This window comes from Garra rufa, chromosome 16, assembly GCF_049309525.1.
Source record: "Garra rufa chromosome 16, GarRuf1.0, whole genome shotgun sequence".
NCBI classification, from domain to species: domain Eukaryota; kingdom Metazoa; phylum Chordata; class Actinopteri; order Cypriniformes; family Cyprinidae; genus Garra; species Garra rufa.
Window position 1 is genome coordinate 26,066,741 of NC_133376.1, and position 19,078 is coordinate 26,085,818.

At 34.7% G+C, this 19,078-nt stretch overlaps 1 protein-coding gene across 1 annotated transcript; it reads right to left on the reverse strand.

Annotated features, from left to right (window-relative positions):
- Window positions 1-836: 836 nt before the first annotated feature.
- Window positions 837-18,590, reverse strand: chrnb5b (cholinergic receptor, nicotinic, beta 5b). Its single transcript, XM_073820493.1, has 7 exons — window positions 18,294-18,590; window positions 18,053-18,200; window positions 7,250-7,395; window positions 7,120-7,164; window positions 6,304-6,413; window positions 3,505-4,465; window positions 837-2,274 (listed from the first exon to the last, which is right to left on the reverse strand). The coding sequence occupies exons 2-7, from the start codon at window positions 18,102-18,104 to the stop codon at window positions 2,128-2,130; spliced, it is 1,461 nt and encodes a 486-aa protein (XP_073676594.1). The 5' UTR covers window positions 18,105-18,200; window positions 18,294-18,590; the 3' UTR covers window positions 837-2,127.
- Between the last annotated feature and the right edge of the window lie 488 nt (window positions 18,591-19,078).

Sequence of the window (19,078 nt, forward strand, 5' to 3'; positions counted from 1 at the left end):
ACTTTTCTCTCACGGCATTGCATGTGATCCTCTATCATTCGAATATGAGAATAAACTACATATAAAAACATGGTCAAATGTTCTAATACACAGAACATTTGATGCTCTCAGTCAAAATCAATAATGCATAGGTAAAATCAGAAAAATCCATCGCTGTAGTTAAAAGTTCTGAAGTCTGCACTGGTATTATTGCGTTCGGCATTATTATTTAATGGTTGCTGACTCACATTCTCCGCTCATTAGCTGCCTTCATCCACACTGCATATGCATGTCAGCATGCATCTGCACACAGACTCCTGTCTTCAGAAGAGAGCAAAAACAGACTGGAAAATAACTTAAATATTCATACACTCCTTTAAATAATGCAGCTCAGCCTCCATTTGCACACTCCCCTGACTGCACTGTCGCCACCTGTCAAATCAGCAAAGCCACACTCATGATGAGTTAACATTGAAAAACACTAAAAATATCTCTGAGTCCTCAGAAATTAACAGTCCTAAACCCCAGCAAGTTGAATTAGTGATTAAAGTGATAATGAGAAGGTGAAAAGACCCCCTTCTGCATAGCAGTTGCATGCTTTGCTTTTTATTTACCAGTGTAGTGTTACAAGCAGTCATGTGGAAGCATAGAAAAAAAAAGTTATTTTAGGGTTTTAATGACCCAGAGGTTTTTAAAGAAACAGTTCACCCAAAAATTAAAAAAATGCTTAAATCATATTCACCCTGAAGTCCTCCAAGATGTTAAAGACTTTGTTTCAATATCGGAAAAGATCTGGAGAACTTTAGCAATACACTTGCTCACCAATGGATCCTCTGTGTTGAATGGGTGCCGTCAGAATGACAGAAATATGCACAGTTCAAGAACCATTTACAAGCGGACACAGTTGAAAACAAATATGTCAGTGGAGAACAGGTGATGGACTTTTTCACTGGAGGAAGCATTAGAATTAAATATGAAATCACATTTGGACCAAAAGCAACACATTTTGACGGCACCCATACACTGCAGAGGATCTATTGGTGAACAAGTGATGCTAAATTTCTCCAAATCTGTTCTGATGAACAAACAAACTACATGTTAAATGGCCTGAGGGTTTTATTTTTGGGTGAAGTATTGCTTTAACAGATGCATAATTTTCAGCACAGCTGTTTGTTAATCATTCAAAATTTCATAAGCTGCATTCCTCTTATGATTTAATAATATACAATATACAATTGCAGCAAGCAAAAAGTATGTAAAACGCAATAGTGACAAAATTTTTGTATGGTTTTAATTTATTCTTTTCTTAATACATCACATAGCCATCATAACAAAATATCATTATGGTAATAATTATATATTAATTACTCATCAATCATTCCAACAACAGCACATGTCAAAAAATCTGTCTGTAAAGGTCACCCGAAATGCTGTTGCAAGATGCTGTTCATGTAATGTTTAAACCAATCTAACAAGTGTAATAAGGGGGGAAATGATGTGAAAATGCGTATTAAAGAACAGTGCATGCACATGTGTGTTAAGGTGTAAGATCTATATTCCAGTAAACAGCTTATTATTTGAGTCAAAACAAATACCCACTTTGCTATTGAGTTAGGATTGACGTTCTTAAATACAGGTCTATGATGAGTTTCTTTGATGTAAACAAGTGTTTTTTTTATGTAGAAGTGGGCAGAATTGAATCCATCCTGCACATAAGCATTTGGAAATTTCAGAAAATCTGAATAGGTTTAAGAAAAAGTGAAGGGGACAGTTTGGGATTTGGAGCTTCGTTTTCTCTGAGAGGTTAGAGAATGTTGAGGCCTTCAGGGCTAGATGTTGTGGTAGAATGACAGCTCTGAAGGGTTTTTGAGTTCGGGTCAGTGTTAGGGGCAGCTAAATATTCAGTGTGTGTCCAGTATTGTGCTCTGACTCAACGGCATCTAAAAATTGTGTGTCTTTGTGCATTGAAAGGTACACAGCTTAACGCTTTATGAAATGTGTCAGGTTTGAAGTCCATTGTTGGGTTTTTGGCTACAATATTTATTGAAATAAGAAGGTTGTCATGTTAAGTTTGTGATAAGACTAGGTTGTGCACTGAAAATAAACAGCCATGTGGGTTGGGTTGAAGCTGGTTTGACTTTATGTGATCTACAAATCATCAGTGACGGGTGTGTTATAGCTTTTGAAGAGCGGCTGCATGAAGAGGCCGACAGTTCCTGCAACACACACTAAAACAAAGATCCACAGAAACAGACGGTCGATCACCATAGCCACGTATTTCCAGTCCTCGATAATCTGTGAGAAAAAGAGAATATGCAGACTTATTTGAATTTATGTGATATATCTGCACTACCAATCAAAAGTTTTCAGATTTTTGTTACATTTTTTTAAAAATAAGTTTATCTTCACCTAAAATACAGTGAAACAGAATTATTATTATAATTTAAGAGCTGTGCTCTATTTTTATATATTTCAAAATGCAATTTATTTCTGTCATGACAAAGTTGAATTTTCAGCAGTCATTACTCCATCTTCAGTGTCACATGATTCACACATATAATAAGCTTGATATACAGTTAAAGTCAAAAGTTTACATGCACCTTTACCAAAATAAGAGGGTTCATACAAAATGCATGTTCTTTTTTTTATCTAGTACAGACCTGAATACGATATTTCACATAAAAGATGTTTACATATAGTCCACAAGAGAAAATAATAGTTGAATTTATAAAAATGACCTCATTCAAAAGTTTACATACACTTGATTATTAATACTTGAATTACCTAAATGAGCCACAGCTGCTTTTTTTCCTTTTCTTTTTTTAGTAATAGCTGTTCATGAGTCCCTTGTTTGTCCTGAACAGTTAAACTGCCCGCTGTTCTTCAGAAAAATCCTTCAGGTTCAAACGTTCAAACTCACTGATGCTTCAAAAGAGAAAATGCATTAAGAACCGGGACGTGAAAACTTTTGAACAGAATGAAGATGTGCACAATTTTCTTATTTTGCTTAGATATAATATTTTTTTTCAATTAGTACTGCCCTTTAGAATCTACAGAAGATACTTTAACATAATAAGTAACATAAGTTAAATTTACCCTGATCTTAAAATTCAATAAGTTTTCACCCCCCAGCTCTTAATGCATTGTGTTTCCTTCTGGACCATCAGTGAGCGTTTAAACCTTCTGTAATAGTTGCATATGAGTCCCTCAGCTGTCCTCAGTGTAAAAAGATGGCTCTCAAAATCATACAGTCATTGTTGGAAAGGGTTCAAATACGCAAAAATGCTTAAATAGGATGTTTCTGAAGAACAGAGGGTAGTTTCAGGACAAGCTGTGGATCATTCAGGTAACAACACAGTATAAAGAATCAAGTGTATGTAAACTGTTGAACAAGGCCTTTTCATAAATTCAACTATTTTAGTTTTAGTAAATGCATAATATATATATTTAGTATATTTATAATATCAAATTTAGATTCATTAAACTATTTTTTTTAGTTTATTTAAGTGAAAATCAATCACTCACCCCTTCATCATCATCCTCATTCTTCATCTTGTCAGCAATATATCGGACCCCCTTCACAGCCTCCTCCATGTCTGCAGAGCACTTCACCGCCATCCGCTTACGAAACTCTGTGTTTTCATGCAACTCCCCTGGTCTCCAACCAATGTGCTTGGCATCTTCATTGACAAAGAAGGTGGAATCAGTCTCATCCGCCTCACTTTTAGCTGGGAGATCAGACGAAGAGCACTGTTGGTGCTTCCTGCGAAATTTCTCACGTTTGTTAGACTCTCCCGGTCGCCGCATGAATAGGAAAGCAGGCAAACGAAACAAGAAGTAATATTTGACCCACTTGGGCATATTGTGTGTGCTCGGGGAGCGATGGTGCACATTTAGCACACACACACTTGTAACAATTGAAAAAGTCACCAAGACCATGGTGAACATCAAGTACTTTCCAATGAGGGGCACGGCGAGTGAAGTCGGCGGTACGATTTTGGAAATAAGCAAAAGGAACACAGTTAAGGCCAGGAGAACAGAAATACACAAAGTCATTTTCTCTCCACAGTCTGACGGGAGGTAAAAAACTAAGATGGCTAAAGAAGTGATGAGAACACATGGGACGATTAAATTAATGGTGTAAAACAGTGGTTTGCGCCTGATGATAAAATCATATGTTATATCCAAATATGTGGCGTCATTAGGGTCTTCGTTTTTGCGACCAGGCAGCGAGACAATATCCCATTCACCACTTGGCTTGAAGTCATCTCGGCTGGCAAAGTCTGATAGCAAGATGAGGTCAATTTCTGTGTAGTCATAAGTCCACGAGCGGAACTTGAGTGTGCAGTTTTGCTGGTCAAAGGGGAAGTCCCGGACCTCAATTTTACAGGCACTCTTATAAATGGCTGGTGGTAGCCAGGCAACCTCACCGTTATTTGACACGACCGCATTGGAGTAGAAAGACACTTCATATGTCCCATCAGCACTAAAAATGACAAACAAATTTGTTGTTTTAAATACAAAAAGCAAAGTATCCCATTTTGCTTGTGTGCATGATAATAAAGGTGAAAGTTAAAGCTGATACTTTTATTCAGAGTGCAAGCTCATCATCAGGCAAAAAACGCTGTCATTCTAATCTCAGTCTCAGTTCCTGAGATTAACGCAGTAACTCTGTCCTTGGTAAAGGTGAAACCCTGTCCAAATCCTGCATTGATGCAGCATTTTAAAAAGATTACAGAATAAGTCTCTTGCTGCAACTGTATTTTTTATAAGGATTCAACTTTTGAATAAATAAAACCTCTTGTAAATGATTTAAAGAGATAAATCAGCAAAAAAAATAACATTCTGTCATTATTTACTCACCCTCATGTCATTCCAAACCTGTATAAAACTTTCTTCTGCAATACACATAAGAAGATATTTAAAGGTAAAATTGGACTTTTTCAGTGTTTAAGTGCTATAATCTGGTCCACAGTGCATCTACCAACCTAGAAAACGTGAGGGCAAAAGGCATGTTAAAAAACGAGCGCGTCAGATTTCTCTCCCCTAGTGACGTGGTAAGAGGATCTTGTAATAATATTACTGCCCCTTAATCTACACGGTTTCATCCACAGTGCCATCATGTTGTTTTCGCAAGCGACAACGCCTCAGAGAAGACAAGAGAGCAGTGGATTTATTGATTTATTTTCTATATATTACGCTGCTGCCACACAGATCTAATATAAACATGCAATTTCTTTCCCAGCTGTCTACCTTCACAGACATAACAGACTGTTTTTGTAATTTGTGTTTTTAACATAAACTTGTGTGTATTTGACAGTTTAAGCACAATAAGATATGAAAGAGAACTTAGTTTAGTACTCACATGCCATGTGACAGCCACTTTCTGTATACAGTTAATCAGAAGTTTAAACTAATATGGTTTAAAACGGATGATTTTTGCATGATAAACATGATAATCAAAACCAAACAGATATCTTTTAGCAAAGTATCCGAGGCAAGAGCTGTAAAGGCACAGCCCTATTTTGAAAAAAGGGGAGCGGGGAGTAGCAGCTTATTTGCATTTTAAGAGACATGAACAAAAACAGTGTGTTTCTGCTTTCACTCAAAATGGGCATTTTCAAAATGATATACTAAATGATATTTGCTATATGTGACCCTGGACCACAAAACCAGTCATAAGGTTACATTTTACAAAACTGAGATATATACATCATATGAAAGCTCAATAAATAAGCTTTCTATTGATGTATGGTTTGTTAGGATAGGACAATATTTGGTCGAGATACATCTATTTGAAAATCTGGAATCTAAGGGTGCAAAAAATCAAAATACTGAGAAAATCACCTTTAAAGTTGTCCAAATTAAGTTCTTAACAATGCATATTACTAATCAAAATTTACATTTTGATAGGTTTACGGTAGGAATTTTACAAAAAATCTTCATGGAACATGATCTTTACTTAATTTCCTAATGATTTTTGGCATAAAAGAAAAATCAATAATTTTGACCCATACATTTTTGGCTGTTGCTACAAATATACCCCAGCGACTTAAGACTGGTTTTGTGGTCTAGGGTCACATATTTTGAGCTGAAACCTCACAGACACATTTAGTACACCTGAGACTTTTAACAATACGTAATATAAGGGGCATAATGGGTTTCTTTTAGAAATGTGTCCAGTGTGGTGTTGGACCCCACTGACTTTCATTGTATTGGCAAAAATTGTTAAAAGGATGACAGAATGTTCATTTTCGTGTGAACTTTTCACCAGTCAAAATAAAATCAGAACAAAATATTTTTCTGTACTAGAAAGTTTCTCACTTGTTGTACAGGACGATGTCAGGCAGCCATATATGCTGGGAGGGAAGGCGCACTTTTCTGATCCCTTCATACTCCTCTGGATCCCACATCAACCGGTAATCATTCCATACCTGCAAACAACACACACCTTAGTAAGACTTTTATTAAAGGGGTCATGAACTGAGAAACCAAAATTCCCTTGATATCTGACATATAAGAGGTTATTGTACTATTAAAACCTCCTGTAAGTTTCAGAACTCAAAACTTTCTTGTTCAAGTAAATCTGTCAAAATGACAGGTTGATGTATGTGCCACTTTATGATGTAATAGTGTGGCTAAACACATAAACACATATTACATAAACAAGGAACAATTGGACACAGGATTTTCAGAAAGAATGAAACTAAAAGACGATGCTGTGCCAACTATTTTTAAATCCAACATTAATGTTGTAACACACAAGTGTGAGTAACTGTTTTTATTATGTGGTCACTGTTGCTTTGTCTGTTATTACAGATCATTCGATATGTACTGAGTATTTATGCGTCCATCTATTAAGGATGTAGGCTGTCAAACATACACACCTATTAGCCAATTATAGCGGTGAGTGTTTACTTCTAAGTCTACTATCAGCCACACCAAACAGAGCATTATGATGAGGGGGGTCAAAACAGGACAGAAAATAGTCTATTACCTCTAAATTATGATGTTTTTTCATGTAAAAATCTTTATGACATTATAAGTGAACCTCAGAGAGAAGTACAAAATAATAAAAAAGGCAGTTCATGACCCCTTAAAAAAATAACAATAATACAACCCAAGTTCAATTGTTCATACCTGAGTGAGCCAACAGTTGGTGGTCATGATCTGCTCTCTCTCATTCTGAAATACAAACATAAATATATTATAAATATTGGTTTAATAAAATGTGCAATGTGTGGTATCTTGTGATGTTTCTACTACCCACCACACTGATAAGCTGGGCAAGGGACACTTGGATTGCAATGGTGACCTGCTGGCTCTTGTTGACTGCTGGACGAATCAGTTTGTTGTATCGGTCAGGGGAGAGTAAATAGTTTACCAAACGTTCCTCCACCTCTGCACACCATACAGCTGAAAAACAGACATGAACAGTTTAAAAATGTTTGAGAAAAGGTTTTGAATTTGAATGGAAATAAAGGTTTATTTACTTAACTAACAAATATGTAACCCACAGAGAATTTGTAACTGCATCAACATACTCATTATGCAAAATGAACACAAAACTAACAAATTAACACGTGACAAATAAGGCAAAAATGTGTTTTGCTTGTGCTGTGAAAACTTTTTGAACTTGAAGATCAGGGTAAATTTAACCTATTTTGTCTTCTGGGGAACATGTAAGTATCTTCTGTAGCTTCTGAAGGGCAGTACTAAATTATATATATATATATATATATATATATATATATATATATATATATATATATATATATATATGTGTGTGTGTGTGTGACCCTGGACCACAAAACCAGTCTTAAGTCACTGGGGTATATTTGTAGCAATAGCCAAAAATACATTGTATGGGTTAAAATTATTGATTTTTCTTTTATGCCAAAAATCATTAGGAAATTAAGTAAAGATCATGTTCCATGAAGATTTTTTGTAAAATTCCTACTGTAAATATATCAAAATGTAATTTTTGATTAGTAATATGCATTGTTAAGAACTTAATTTGGACAACTTTAAAGGTGATTTTCTCAGTATTTTGATTTTTTGCACCCTCAGATTCCAGATTTTCAAATAGTTGTATTTCGGCCAAATATTGTCCTATCCTACCAAACCATATATCAATAGAAAGCTTATTTATTGAGCTTTCATATGTTGTATACATCTCAGTTTTGTAAAATTTTACCTTATGACTGGTTTTGTGGTCCAGGGTCACATATATATATTTATTTATTTATTTATTTAGGCAAAATAAGAAAAATTTACACATCCTCATTCTGTTCAAAAGTTTACACCCCTGGCTCTTAACACCGTGTCTACACCGTACGCGACAGTTGTCGCGCCGCGCCACGACAGCTAAAGTCTGTCTACACCGGACACGACAAAGCGACCGTTGCAAATCATTTAAACTCTGTGTGAGCACGTCATAAATAGAAAGAGGCAGCAGATTACTGTCGCCGCATCCAGTGTAGACAGCATAATAGGTTCTATTGTATTTCGTCGCTCGCGTCCAGTGTAGACAAGGTGTAATGCATCGTTTTTTCTTCTGGACCATCAGTGAGCGTTTGAACCTTCTGTAACAGTTGCATATGAGTCCCTCAGTTGTCCTCAGTGTGAAAAGATGGATCTCAAAAGCATACAGTCATTGTTGGAAAGGGTTCAAATACACAAAAATCTAAAAATGTGTGGGACCTGAAGAATTTTTCTGAAGAACAGCAGCCAGGACAAACTAGGGACTCATGAACAACTATCACTAAACAAAAAAACAGCTGTGGATCATTCAGGTAACAACAAAGAATCAAGCGTATGTAAACTTTTGAGTCATTTTTGTAAATTCAACTATTATTTTCTCTTGTGGACTATATGTAAACGTCTTTTATTTGAAATATCTGATTCAGGTCAGTACTAAACAAAAATATAGCATGCATTTTGTATGATCCTTTTTATTTTGGTAAAATAATTAACATTTTGCAGATTCTGTGTAAACTTTTGACTTCAACTGTACATGAGAACCAATCTGAAACTCTCCAAGCAGAGAGTGGAAGTTTTCGTAGTCAACCATCTTTTGAGAACGCATATACACAGTCATACGCAAGTCTATATTTTAAAGAAAAAAAATGAAATACAGTTTCATTGTTAATAAAAACTTTTTATGACTATTAGAATGTTTACATTTAATCGTCACTGGCACGTGTAACAAAAGGGTTTGAACACGAACATCGGGAGGCCAAAAAGTAAGTTTCAGAAAGAATAAAAGAAAAAGCCCAAAACTCTACTGGTGTTTCTGTGCCACTGTCTCTAAGGGACAGCAAGTCAGGACAAATGACATCACTCTGTGGACAAGCAGAGCACTGTGGGGACAATGAGTACAGAGACTACAAGATTAAAGCTGACAGTAGAAGCACTGGGGCAGCAGTCAGCATTCAACACACAATCACCCAGCCTGTGCTCAGTGAGACATACTCCATCTGACTAACAGCTCAACAAGTGCAGCTAAAACACGTGACAAATTAAATGAATGCCGTGATAAGCAATTTTGGGAGCCATGTGAGCAAACGAAGCAGAAATCTGAAACTCTTCAAGAATTTCTCAAAGCTGAGAGTGAAAGTTTTCATAATCAACCATCTTTTGAGAACACACTTTTGGAGGTTGTTATTCTTATGTAATTGTTTTCGAGCAAATAGTGATATATATCAAATTAATTAATCCACAAATCATAAAATAAACTCATTTATTCAACTGGCAGGCCTACTACAAATATTTCTGTTAAAATTAGGCATGGTGATGCTACCTGTTCTAAATGTCAAATTTCATTATCCCTTCAAAAGAATTAACACATCCAGTATTATGAATCCAGACAGTTACATAATGAGTCCCATTCATCTGTAAATAAGATGCACCGAAGCAACAATCATCATGATTCACAGGCAGCATGCAGAGGGTCATAGAAGCCCAATGCCACATCTCTCATTAAGACCCCATGGGGACGATCATTCTTTAATGCCAAACATGAGTCAGCGGTTCATCCCATCACTGCCCCATCAGCACACATTCTCTTTATCACAAGCTCTCATATTACAGCATGTGAAAGCAGAGTCTGACAGTAATTATCATAATGAGGGTTTAGTGAGCAAAATGATATGACCATAAATAAATACAAGAAACACAGCAGTAACTAAATTAGTTATTTGTTCTCAGTATGCATTATGAACAAACATATTGGAACTTCCAGTCAATAGTAAATATCAGATTACTAGAAAACATTTTAATATTTAAAAAAACACATGAGTTTTCAATTTCAAGTGACATACGGTAAAAACTTTCATTATAAATTTAAATGTAATAACCAATTTTGGAAAATGTTTTTGTGTTGGTCTGTTTACTTGCATATTCAACTACTGTATAATAACTTCTACAAATACACTACAAGTCAAATGTTTTTGGACAGTTTTTTTATTGTTTTTTAAAGAAATCTGTTCTGCTCACCAAGCCTGCATTTATTTGATCCAAAATACAGCAAAAGCAGTAATATTGTGAAATATTTTTACTATTTAAAATAACTTCTTTCTATTTGAATATGTTTTAAAATGTAATTTATTCCTGTGATGACAAAGCTGAATTTTCAGCTGTCATTACTCCATTTTCAGTGTCACATGATCTTTCGGAAATCCTTCTAATGTGCTGATTTGCTGTACAAGAAATATTTATTATTATTAACATTATTAATTAAAAAAAAGCGAATTTTTTTCAGGATTCTTTGATGAATAGAAAGATCCAAATATCAGCATTTATCTGAAATAAAAAGCTAACATTAGTACTTTTATTTAGCAAGGATGCTTTAAATTGATCAAAAGTGATGATAAAGACATTCATAATCATTACAAAAGATTTCTATTTCAGATAAATGCTGTTATTCTGAACTTTCTATTCATCAAAAAAACCTGAAAAATTCCACTCAGCTGTTTTCAACATAATAATAAAAATAATACTAAATGTTTTTTAAGCAGCAAATTAGAATATCGGAATGATTTCTGAAGGATCATGTGTCTGGAATAATAATGCTAAAAATTCAGCTTTGAAATCACAGGAATAAATTAAAATTTAAAAATATATTCATAACGTAGAAATAGAAAACGTGACTGTTTTTGTTGTACTTTAGATCAAATAAATGCAGGTTTGGTCAGCAGAAGACACTTTTTTTAAAACAATAAAAATCTTACTGTCCAAAAACATTTGACTGTTGGGATATATATAACCTAAAATGCCTCTTTAGTTCAGTATTTAATAGCGATTCTCTATGAAAATGGTTTCTTATGGAAACTTGGTTCCACCACAGGAAAAAAAAAGAATAAATAAAGGTAACTTTTAATTTTACATTTCAGATTTTTTTCTGAGGGAAAAAAAGTCAAAATTGTGAGATAAAGACACAATTACCTTTTTACATTTTTTGTTCCATGTAGGAAAAAGAATGCTGTCTAGAGTGGTGACTAATGTCTGTGGAAAACCCTATGAAAAAAAGTGTCACTAACCCCCCCGACTTGCTCAGACAAGCCCCATGTCCTGCTTAAGGGCTCTTCACAAAAACACACACACTCCTAAAAAACCAAGGCAGGACAGGGACTTGAAAAAACACACACACTTGGACTATCTTATGATTATACAAAACAACACACACACACTCACAGTTGCATGCACAGAGCTTTTCCACTCCGGTGCACTTCAACTCTGTGAATAATTCAGTTGCTCTAAAATAAAACCTGCCTCATCACACACCAACACAGACAAACACAGACAAACACACACAAACCAAGTCTAACTCTTAGAATACTTCACTAAGGATACAAAATGACAACATAGAATTCACTATTAGCACTAGCACACAGACTAACACACACATATACACATACCAATCTATGTTAAATACAATTATGCGCTACTGTTTGGCAGGGCAGTGCTTAACCAGTGTATCTGTGTTTGAGTGGCATAAATATCCACCAACTAAATTATTAAAAGCTACTCCAGCCAAGCTCTACTGCATCAAATACCAATACATATACACATATTCAATATTCGTGGCCCTAGAGTTACCCTAGTACTGCAGTTTTAGTGTGTGAGAAAGTCAGACTCACTTCATGCTATCCTTTAACTCTAAAAGGGTTTCAGTCTTTCTCTCACCCTCGCTCAGACACTTTCTTTCTTTCTTTCTGCTGAAGGCTTTTCCCCACATTTCAGTTTGCATTAGTTTAAGAATCTGAGAATGTGTGGAGGTTTCACCAAATCACACTTTTTCTGGAATCCCAGAACATATTTTCACAATTCCTACAGAGACTGAAACCCCATAATTACACACTGAGCAGATGACGTGTGTTTAAAATAATTACTTCTTTTTTTCAACATATTGAGATTATGCCCAAACTATACAAAAACTGGTTCAGGTACCCTGACTTCAATTTACTAAACATAGCATTTTTTAGGTTTTAAAGACACAATATTAGGGTTGGGAATCGAAAATCGATTCCGATTCTGGAATCGGATACTTAAGATAAAGAATCGGATACTTGTTATAATATTAAAATTTCGATTCCTCGTTTCGATTCCTGGTTGCATTTTTTCCATCTAGTGATCTGCCAGGACCTTCCGCGCGTGCAATCTGCCAGGACTTTACGTGGTAATGTAAACATCAATCGAAAAGATGGATCACGGTAAGCGTTTAAAAGTGTGTCTACGCTTTGTAAAAACCGACGACAAATGTACCGCTGCACGCAAACTTCATCTTAGTGATCTGCAAGGGACGGATTTTAGTCCTGCGCCCGCCCACTCCAGAAGGAATATATGTTATTTCGTCCCGCAAAAGCCCACATAAAAGTCACTTATACCCCCGCGGGAATAAATTACACTTTATCTCTTGGCTGCATGAAACAAACCCTCCCGGTAAAGTTAAGGCAAAGATGACCAGAACAGTAACGAACTCGCGCGTGCCTAATGTATTCATCGGAGTCGTACATTAGGCACGCATAAGTCCGCTGTTGATTCACAAACTATTCATGCTTTCGGTGCTCTGATCCATAGTATTTTTGCGTGAAATTTCAAAATATTTGCATAGTTTTCAAAATGAATTTCCTGTGAGTTTTTTATAATGAATGCTTACCCATAGAGGTGGATCTTGTAAGGGTCAGTGGTGTTTAAGCACATATGAGCACCAGCATAGACAGATTTACAATGTATTTACTTTATTCATTTTTCATTTATATGTTTATTTTATAATAAATACAAACAGTAGATATTCAGTCACTTAAGAAAGAGTACTCTGAAGTTGTGAAGAATGTCTGAATTAAATAATTTAGGTGCTTTAAATCTGTATGTGTGTATTCATGTTAAAAAGTTAGAGCAGAGGATTTTCTTTTAAATTCAAAAGTATAGCTTTAATTTAAAGTTTGTTTGATTTTTTTTATAACATGCAGGAGAAAAATAAAAAGGCAAAACTAATGTTTAGGTTAATAAAAAAGGTTAAAAAATAAACACCTTTAGAGGAAATGTCAGGCATAGGGGGGCCTTGCAAAACTGACCCGAGAAGAAGGGGGACCTGATATAAAAAAGGTTGAGAACCCCTGTAATAAAATAATATGTTGCAAGCTAGCACTGAAAATAAACAAGTTTAATATATTAATGTTTGACTTTTGTGTTTTTTTTTTTTTTTTTTTTTTTTTACTAAATCGGAATCGAAACTGGGAATCGAAAAGAATCGGAATCGATAAGTGGAATCGGAATCGGAATCGAAATCGATAAAATTCAAACGATACCCACCCCTACACAATATAAAATATTTTTTGTTTAAATATCTAAAAACTATTAGAACAGTGTTACATATTTTTCTGACTTGTGTATTTACATTATTCCAGATGTTCCGAACAATGTTTAAATCCAGAGATATAATCAATTTTAACTAGTGTAACGGGCGCCATATCATTGCATCGCATGACAATGAAGTCATACACATTCGATTTTCCAGTTTTATTTTGTAGAAAACGTGGAAACCTTAAAGACACTTTAGTATGTTTTTATTAGACAGGTGACAGACGCACAGAGTAGCATTATAGCTGAATTTTCAACATACTCAAATGTATCTACAATGATAAAACAGCGATGCCTCTTCCTACATACGCATGAGCGGAAGGAGCGCTTGACTGTGGCATAATAAAAGCTCTGCTGCTTTCGAGCCTTGTATTGCTCCACCATCCTCATTTCACTTTCATGGCTTCCAGCTCCACCCTGCTTCATACAGTGACCTTAATAAGTATTTAATACATTAGCTCTACCATGGACATGATTTCTGCCCATGTCCTGTCGGATTGCATCGGCTGTGAGGATGAAGACTACAACTCCCAAGATTCCACACTCAATCACTGAGTCATCAAACATCTTTGTTTGTTTTGAATATGCGCCATCTAGTGGTAAAAACGTACATTTTGTGCCTTTAAAGTGTTAAAGTGTTTATTATGCCATTTCCAATATTGCCTTTCATGCAGTGTCTAATGTAGCTGTGTGCGAATGTAAACAATCTGCAAAGTTGTAAAGCCAAAAGCTTACGATAAATTAAGTCCCAAAATAAAAAATCGAGTTTCTGTTTTGCAATGGATAATTCTCATTGTATTGTTCTTGGTTATGGCATTAATTTAAAAAAATACATTAAAAAAATGTTTATTTGAACCAGCTGGTTTACTGAATCACAACCTGCAAGTATGATGAATAATAGATGACAATTGGGCTCACAGAAAGAAGGGCTTGAGAGACTAAGTCTTTGAACTGCTTCGAACTAATCGTTTGAGAATCGCAGGAAAATTAGGTGATATTAAATGCACATTTTTAGAAAACAACAGCGTATTTTGACTTTGCATGCATGCAAACCTAGGAGACTACCAAAACAATATTAGGAGCCTTAAAAATGTCATAATGGGGCACTTGAATGGTTTAAATACAACATTTATGCATTAGAAAATGCATTAATTTGGTCAAAAATGACAGTAAAGTAATTTATAATGTTTCAAAAATAAAAAATAAATAAAAAGAATCTGAAAAATGGCATAATAAGGGCACTTCAAACGTTTAAATGCATTAAAAAGGTCCAAAATGACAGTGACGACATTTATAATGTTACAAAAAAGAAAATACATTTTTTGAACTTTATACTTAATAAAGAATCTGAAAAATGGCCTAATAGGGGCACTTCAAAAGTTTAAATACTATACTACATTTATGCATTAAAAAGGTCAAACATGACAGTAAAGTCATTTTTAATGTTACAAAAATTAAAATCCTGTTCTTCTGAACTTTATACTTAATAAAGAATCTGAAAAATGGCATAATAGGGGTACTTCAAAAGTTTAAATACTACATTTATGCAATAAAAATGCATTAAATTAATAAAAAATTACTGTACAGTCCTTTACAATGCTACAAAAAAACAAAATAAATCCTGTTCTTTTAAACTTCATACCTAATAAAGAATCTGAAAATGCATAATAGGGGCAATTTAATAGTTTAAATACTATACTACATTTATGCATTTAACTGGTCAAAAATAATAGTAAAGTCATTTATAATGTTACAAAAAATTAAAATCCTGTTCTTTTAAACTTTATACTTAATAAAGAATCTGAAAAATGTCATAAAAGGGGCACTTTTATAGTTTAAATACTACATTTATGCCTCAAAAATGCATTAAATTTGTCAAAAAAAGACAGTACAGTCATTTATAATGTTACAAAAATAAAAATAAATCACATTCTTTCGAACTTTATATTGAATAAAGAATCCTGAAAAAAATTACAAACATATTGAGCAGCACAACTGCTTTCAAGATCAATAATAACAAGAAGAAATGTTTCTTAAGCACCAAATCAGCATATTACAATGGCTTCTGAAGGATAATGTAATCAAAAAGACTACAATAATAGCTGCAAAAAATAAGGTTTGCCATCACAGGAATAAATTACATTTTAATATTATTGTAATAATATTGCACAATATTTTTTAATTGTTTTAATCAAATGAATGCAGCTTTGGTGAGCATAAGTCTAAGCATAAATGTTTTTCTTTTAAAAACATTTTAACAAAATGTACCAAAAGCAAACATTTGAACTGCTATATAACCCTTTAATATATTTTTTTGGAAACATTGCATTAGAACTTCTTGTGTTTGTTGCCTCTTTATGATGAATCACTTGTTGTATTCCTCATTTTGGATAAAAGCCTCTGCTAAATGAAAAAATGTAAAAGTAAAATGCAGGGTGTATATATCTGATTGCTCATGTCATGACCTTGGCTACCTCTGTGTAACTGACTCACTACTTATTGAGTGGAAATACTTCAGCAATAAAAATCGTTAATGGAAGCACTGATACAGAGATCAATACTGCTAATGGCAATCACAACAGTAGATAATGCAGCCGAGTCCTTATCCATAGTTTACACAAGGGCTTACTTCACTTTTTGATAGAATGCAAGGCGCATTAAAAAACGAATTAATAGAGTTTACTTAAGACACTGCCTCCACACAAAAAAAAACAGCTCTTTTTACTTCAGCCAGTCAAAATATATTTGTGCAATTAACAATATGTGCAACTTTATGGATTTATAACACATGGAGAGTACAAAACAAGTCAATTCAGCCATTCAGAGGAATTTTGTGCACAGTGCATGTGAAAAGAAAGCAGTGCAAGAAGTCAAAAGTTCAATAACAGCTGTCCTTCACAGCAACAAGCTCTTCTGAAGTCAAGTTATGTTCTGTGTTTGTGTGTGTGTGTTCAAGAACGTGTTTAAGAGACCCTATCTCTAGCTCTGACTCACTGAGCAAAAGATCTAATCAGAGTTATGACGGAGTTAGCATAAGCATGCCTCAAGATCCAAAACACACACACATGCACACGCATACACACATGCCCTGAAATGGACTGAAAAAGACACTCTAATACTCTAAGTTTCCCTTCACTGCTACAAGGAGATCAAGAAAACACATGACCATGCAACCTTGATGAAGGGTCTATTTTTGGGAACCTGTTTATTGTAAATTATCTAATAGCTATTTCACGTTCAGTGTGAGACTGATCAATGATTTTACATAATAAAGTCATCATTCATACTCAATGAAACATGATGCACTCATAAAAGACTCCCTGCTGTGTGGGCACTGAAGTGATGCTTCACAGTTGGAAACAGATCTGTGAGTGAACTGAGCTATGGGGCACAGAGAAGGTGCCATTATGTGGACTGACCCAATTTAACCCCTTTAATCCCCACTGGTTACAGATCTAAAGAGACTTCCTGATATATTTTGCAATGGGTTGTCAACTATAATTAAAAGTACAGGCTGTACTGATTTCATGTGAAGCATTTACACATCTATATAAATAGTCACATAACCAGAGACATTTAATTTTCACATTAAGTAAAGATTATGTTCCATGAAGATATTTTGTAAATTTCCTACAGTAAATATATCAAAACTTAATTTTTGATTAGTAATATGCATTGCTGAGAACTTCATTTAAGTTCTCTTTAACTTTAAAGACGATTTTCTGAATATTTTTATTTTTTTGCATTTCAGATTCCAGATTTTCAAATAGCTGTATCTCGGCCAAATATAGTCCTATCCCAACAAACCATAAATCAATGGAAAGCTTATGTATTTCGTAATGTATAAATCTCAATCCGGGGTAATATATTTAGTATATATATAATATTTAGAAAGAGCTATTATTTTAATAAATTATTATAAAATCAAAATTATATATATATATATATATATATATATATATATATATATATATTATTGTGCTAATTTGTAGTTTTCAATTGTATTTTGAACAACTGGCCAATTTATGACTGACGAAGTTTGAGTATATACTGTGACCAGATAAACACACACTTTCACTTAACTTCTTAACTAAAAAACATTGTCAAGCACATTTAAGACTTAAATGTATTAAACTGATTTAGGTTAAGAGCCTAAGTTTTATCATTTAAAGAAACACACATCAATGGAAAAAAAGAGATGCATGCTTACTCGCCACGGTGAGCGCGACAAACCAAAGTCCTGAAGCCATCGGAGCTGCCATCTCCTGCACGAACCCCTCCGTCCACACTTACATCAACTGACAGGCAAAGATCGCGCTTTTACTGATCCATTTTCCTCGTACACTCCACGACGGTCCCTGCGATTAAGACAAACAGATATGATGAGTACGCGACATTAGGGTTCTGGGCTTCTTATGTGCTCAGATGGTGGAAATATAAGAGTGCCTTACGCCTGAAGAGCTGTCTGTTCCTTCACAGTGATAATCACCCACAAACACGAGCGTGATGTTAAAAGATCTTTGGGATTTTCTCTTGTGCACGCGAACTGACTCACGCGCTCTCGGCAGACTGTGCGCTTCTCTTGCGCGCGCTGGAGACTTGACATCCGCCGAGCGCAATCAAGCCATCAACTTATGTAAAAACACGTCTTCTACCACTTAGAGTTCACATTCCCCAGGGCATATTATTGAAGAATATTTCAACAATCCATTTGTTTTTCCCGTACCATGTCTGATGACATTGGTTTTAATGTCGGTTTAAATATTACACAATTTTAGAGAGAGAGCAAGTGTTGATGGCCCAGTGCAATAATAATAATTAGAGGCTCAGCTACACATGTTTTTTTTTTTTTTAAACTGCAAATTGCCACTATCTTGCATGGGCAATTGGCTAGGTGTGCGTCACGGGGAGGAGAATTTGCTGGTTGTGTGTTCTTCACCATGGAGCATAAGACAATAGTCTTAAAATACACATTTACACAGGTTGGTTGTTCATTTTGCCTCATTATGAGAGGCTCTGAGGAGTTGTCGGAAAGGTTATATCTCCTAAGTTTTGAACTTACAGAAAAGTGTTTCTCAAGCAGTGGTTATACAGTTGAAGTCAAAAGTTTACATACACCTTACAGAATCTGCAAAATGTTAATTATTTTACCAAAATAAGAGAGATCATAAAAATGCATTGTTATTTTATTTAGTACTGACCTGAATAAGATATTTCACATAAAACATTTTTTACA